Source organism: Corvus brachyrhynchos, unplaced genomic scaffold (genome assembly GCF_000691975.1).
Source record: "Corvus brachyrhynchos isolate BGI_N302 unplaced genomic scaffold, ASM69197v1 scaffold61, whole genome shotgun sequence".
Classification (NCBI taxonomy): Eukaryota; Metazoa; Chordata; class Aves; order Passeriformes; family Corvidae; genus Corvus; species Corvus brachyrhynchos.
Window position 1 is genome coordinate 4,304,602 of NW_008236478.1, and position 5,635 is coordinate 4,310,236.

At 42.3% G+C, this 5,635-nt stretch overlaps 1 protein-coding gene across 1 annotated transcript in view; it reads right to left on the bottom strand.

Moving 5' to 3' along the window:
• Window positions 1-5,424, bottom strand: part of ANKRD1 (ankyrin repeat domain 1) — an 8,743-nt gene extending 3,319 nt beyond the window's left edge. Inside the window, exons 1-5 of the mRNA XM_008643791.2 lie at window positions 4,810-5,424; window positions 3,459-3,638; window positions 1,497-1,634; window positions 1,300-1,407; window positions 576-674 (exon numbers count right to left, since the gene is read on the bottom strand). Coding sequence (XP_008642013.2) covers window positions 576-674; window positions 1,300-1,407; window positions 1,497-1,634; window positions 3,459-3,638; window positions 4,810-4,839 — 555 coding nt within the window. The 5' untranslated portion in view covers window positions 4,840-5,424. The remainder of the gene's footprint in view (window positions 1-575; window positions 675-1,299; window positions 1,408-1,496; window positions 1,635-3,458; window positions 3,639-4,809) is intronic.
• Window positions 5,425-5,635: the final 211 nt, after the last annotated feature.

Consider the following 5,635-nt stretch of genomic DNA (forward strand, 5'->3'; position numbering starts at 1 on the left):
TCCCTTGATGGTCCCGCTCTGCCTGTCATTCCTCCTCTTTCTCACCCTCCGTGAGCACTGCTGGTTTAAGCGAGGGGGAGGAAGGCTGGCCAGCAAAGGGACAAAGACCAGAGCAAAGGGGAAAAAAGCAGAGAAGCAGCTGCAGAAGCTGTTGATACTCAGGAACCCTTGCAGGTGGCATTCAGGAGGAGCAGGGGGCTCTCCCAAGCACAGCCTTGAAATCCTGGTGGCGAATGTGCGTGTCGTGCTGACCCTGGATAGCGCTGTCCCTCGCACCTATCTCAGCACCTGCTTCAGGCTGACCTCAGCTCTCTTACCCTACCCGAGGCTTTGTTGTTTGTGGCACTCTGCTGGCCAGCATTTCCTGTGTTTTCCAACAACCATTTTGGCACAGGGAGGCAGACAGTCCCTCCTGAAACCTCTTCTCAACAATGTTATTTTAAGGATAAACTTAAAAGACATTGTAAGGCCTTTTAATACTCCTCCTCTATAAGAAGCATTTATATAAATGCTTCTCCTGGCACGTATAAAACAATGAGCAGTTTTTGGAAAGAGGTGTGAGTGGATGTGCATACCATGTCTTTCTGTTCAAGCCGGGCTCCAGCTTCCACCAACTTTTTCACCACCTCTAGATGTCCTTCAGAGCACGCCCTGTGCAGTGCAGTGCGTTTGAACTGGCAATTGCAACAGTGCAAAGTTAGACATTACATACGGCACAAAGATACCTTTAAATCTCTTCTCCCCTCCTCCCTAGGATGATGGCAAATACATGCTCCATGCTGATTCCTTTGAAAGAGCTAATGCTTTTGACACCTGAAATCTGCTGAATTTTAATAGCAACATGATAGTTGAGAGCTGCCTACCCAGCATTTTAAAGGATGGGAGAAGTATCTGCAGTATGGCATCCAGATTTAAAATGACACCTGTTGAGTTCCCCATCCAACATGCTACACTGTGTTTTGTAAATGCAGCTTATGCATTATGGAGTGTGAAGGCAGCCACTTATTGCTGTTATTCTGCAGACAAATTTCTTATCTCCTTTTCCATAGCATTGGAAGATCACCTGTTACGGAAAATCAGGTTCTCCTGGGCACCAACAGCTTTCTTTTAAATATAAAGGTAATATGACTTTGAAAGGTCTCAGTGGCCACTAGAAAACTTGATGTGCAAAACTTCCAGCATTTCTTTACTTCCCCCCACCCCTTTTTTCCTCTCATAAGAGTAGACTCTACAAAACCTCATGGTAAAAGTTATTCTTGCTCTCTTCTGTAGCAAGCTTTGCATTAGGAAGAAGACTACCTTATCACAGACATTTGGATCCCCTTTTTCTGACAGGTATTTTTCAATTACGGGCAATTTATTCTCCAGTGCAGCTTTGAAGAATGTGGGGATATCCACAGGTCCTGTCTGATGGAAAGAATATAGAGAGCATAAATGTGTGTGGCACAAACCCCCATTAATTCTTTTCAAGAATAAGGTACTTTGAAGTAACTTACAATAACTTCTGGTTCAGGTTTCTTTAAAACAGGCACTTTCACTTTCTTGCATTTTTTCTTCTTCTTCAGCTGGATAATTTTTTCAAGATCCTCCAAGTTTTCAAGTTTTGACCTGGCCTCTAATTTCTTCTTCTTCAGCTGAAACAAATCATGGAAGGCAGCAAGCTGAGCTGTGCGACCACCTCTCCTTTTCAGAGTGGCAGGACAGCACTGTGATACTGTTCAGCTGAATGCAGTTAAGACTGGAGGAACTTTGAAATAAATTTTCTGTTTTAATATTTTTTTTATTTGCAGAGAGAGCTAATTGACCATTAGAATAAGTTGCTAACTATGTGGGAAATTCTACCTCATCTATAGTTTTTCATATACCATTAGACCTCTTCCTAACTTCTTCCTGATCCATAGGTTGTGACACAAATTTAGACCAGGAGTCAGGGCAGCACTGCAGTCTCTTCTGGCACACCAATTTAAAAAATCTCATGTGCAGCTTATGAGAGCTGGAAAGCTCCTGCAGTTTTAGCTGACTTCCACCAAGCAATTTTCTTTAATCACTTATTTTTTAATGATGCAGCCCCTAATTTATTGGAACTTAATTCTCTTTGCTTAAAAACATACCCTCAAGTGAAGAACAAGGTTTAGAATGATCTTAGCATTTCAGTCAGCAAGTGTTGTTACTTTTTGTGAAGCCACAAAGAATGTCCTCAGTGTCCTTGATGGGGCAGTTCAAAAAATGTTTAAGGCTTCTCCAAACCTGCTTGTAAAAAGCATCTGGGCATAAAGTCAGTGTGGGGCACTGCTGACACCAAGGGCAAATGTGTTGCCTGAACTGAGATCCCATGAGGTATCCTTGACTTCAGAAGGGAGATTCACAAACAAGGGGTAACTCAGGGTGAATACAGATGACAGATTCTGTCCCATGGTGTGATTCAGGGTAAATACACTGGTGACACCCTGTCATATGGTATACAGTTTTGTCAACTGAATTCTTATTCAAGTTATTTCTACCTCTTTATTGTTCTCTGCATTTCTGGTTTGCTCTGCAGATCATTGGCCTAATGGAAAATAATTATGCTGATGGTGAATCAACTGGAAACCCACAAAGTTCTTAGGAACCTGCTTTGAAGGAACTCAAGAAAACCCCTCTGTAGCCAGTAATGATGCCTCTGTTGAAGTTTAAGAAGTAGTTTTTCTTCTAATGTTTCTGGGACTGACTTTCTCACTCTTCATTTTTTAGAACAAAGTCTTATTCCCCCTGCTAAACTTTATCATTTCCAAATCACTTTAAATTTTTAGGCCAGCTGATTGCTTATTCACAAAAAGAAATTAAAGATATTACAGCTACTGTGTTTTGGAGAGAAAAAGCTTCAGTTCTTAGGGATTTCTTAGGGATCTCCCTTCTAGGGAGAATTGTCATGCTCCAGGAATAGAAAATGATACTTTTCTGTAGACCAGTATGAATTTCCTTTGTAACTCTTCTTCCCAAATGTGCTGGTAAGTGTAATGCCGTGTTTTCATAAAAAGAATATTTTCATGGTAAGTAAGGGTTCTGGCTTGAGAAATGCACTCTTACATATTTTGTGGGTTAGTTATTTTTGGTAGCAGTCATTAGGTGTGCAAGCTGAAGGTGTCTCACTGGCTCTAATTGCCCCCCCCCTCACTGACAGCCAGCAGCAGGTGACCCCTGGGCAGCAGGAGCCCTCAGGCTTTCAGTCAGACAGTACAGGGGGTGTTTTAGGTTCTGCCTCAGAGTGTTACTGCCTGCACCCACAGGCTACAGAGGTGAGCAGATCTCTATGGTCTTCAGTGGACTTCAGACCAACCTCCTTTTGTGGGGGTCTTCCAAGGGTTTTTCTAGCTCACCATGCATGTATTTCTAACTTAGAGAGAGGCAAGACTTCAAGGACTGCAGCAGGAAATGCACAGAGGATGATAAAAATCCAAGCAGAAAACCCAAGAGCCTACCTCTGCTTCTAGTTTTTTCTCCTTCTCATAAGCCAGATCACCTCGAGTCAATGAGTGCTCAGGGATTGTCTTTAGGTCCTCCTGCTTCTCTAATCTTACGGCAGCTTCATACTCTCCATTTTTGAAGTCCTCAGGGAGGAAGCTGCCAGTCTCTTTATCATCCACCTTCTTCCCTGTCACCTGTAAATGCAAACATGATATAATCAGCGGAATCATGACTGCAGTAGCCACCACCTGGGAACATGGATTGCCTAGGGCTGATTGCACCTCATTCCTGCCCACTCTCGGAGCATGTGACAGCCAGGGCAGGCCCTTCTGCCCGCGCCTGGGTGAACTGTGGCTAGGGCACGTCTCCCATGCAGTTAAATCAGGTTGCTGAGTAATTTCAAGGCTGGTTTTATCCATCACTGTCAGTACTAAAGTCCCATTTATAGCAGAATGGCAGAAGCTATGTGGTGCTGTGCACCAGCACAGCTTTCAATAGTTATCAGAAATATTTCTGATGTCCAATGAAGTGTGTGCAAAGAGATAACTTGTTAAACTTTGTGGAGACTGTTGTGTATTTTGAGCGTGGTTCATGTGGCCTAGACTGCCTTTCTATTTGATCACCTTGTAAAATTGTGTTATAGAGTCTAATACAGAAGAAACTGTCAGAACCTTGCCAAAGAATTTAAGACAGCATTAACTATTTAGGCAGTTGTATCTTAACAAAGCCATCTGGGAAAATAAATGCAGTGTTTTACTGAATCATTCCTGTTTTCCCAGTTTCTCCCTCAGATCAGACATTCTTGGTCTGAAACCTGCAGTGGAATGTCCCATTACTTGTGGTCTAGACATTATTTTTCAAAGACTCTTTTACATCATGAACAGCAGTGGCTGTAGGAACTGTTAGTTTATTATTAGAAAACAATACTATTATTAAGCTGCTCATTTAGTATTATAAAATGCTGTAGCTTCTCTGCATTAATATGTTGTACCAGTCCCTTATTAGATTGGAATTACTTAGTGTGATCATAAGATTGCTGGCTTCTAAATATATATATATATATAAATTAAAATCAAGGACAAAATCAAATAGCTAAATTTTGGTTGGTCTTTTCCTGGTGAACTGTGCTGTTATGCCAAATCCAAACAGCTGTGTAATTGTATCTGTGGTGAGACCCTTTCCCAAGGAAAAGTTAGAAGGAAAATTTAATGATACAGAAAACAGTACATAAGGGTTTGCACCTAGAGCACAGAAGGGCTGGTAACCTGCTAAATCAGTGATCCACAAAGGTCATCTTTCTCTACCTGGTGTAACAAGTCTAGAAAGAAAAGTAATTGTGAGTAAATCAAAGGAGGTTGCACCTACCAGCTCTTCTACTTTCATCATCATCGTCATGTTTGCTGCTGCTCGAAGGCTGTGCTCCTGTAGGGCTGACACCTCCCAGGGCTCAGGCCAGCTCTGCAGGGACCACCACACTCTCTGCACTTATATATCTTTGGGAGAACTGTGCTTGAATGAGATAATCTTCCAACCTGGGAATCCAAGTATGCCCCTTGTGCTTGCCAGCTGAGAGGTGGCTCACGCTCATTCCAGACACGTTAACGAGCCAGATCTGGTGTCGAGGCAGCAAAGGGGCGTCAGTTGGGCGAGGAAGGGTGAGAGCCCCGCAGTCTGACCACACCAGGACGGGAATCGGGAATCGGGAATGAAATGTGAGCTCACCATTCCTTTGGCAATGACTGCACTGCTCAGCAATGCGACTCATTCTGTGCTCCCAGTGCCCACTAGGACAGCTGTCTGTTGATACAGCATTATAACTTCATCTTCTTTTTCCTTTTTTTTTAATTGACATTCAGGTGACTATAAGACACAGGAAGGGGTAAGTGGCTTATGTACAATGCTCATAGCAATATCTTCCTGATAAATGGATTATTACCTCTAAAGTCTCCAAAAAACATTGTTTTCATTGCTATTTATTCTTGGATGATAAACACTTTTAGGGGAAAGGCTTTTTCTCGTCATGATGACAGTCTTCTATATTTGTTGGAAGGAATTCTCTGAAGGGATTACTATACCAGAATGATGTCTCTGGTGCTAAAAGGGCCTATGACATGATAAGTTACAATCAGTGTGAGATATCAAAACAGTAAGATTTGCATTTTTCTGGACCCTTGTCAATTATTATAAGCCA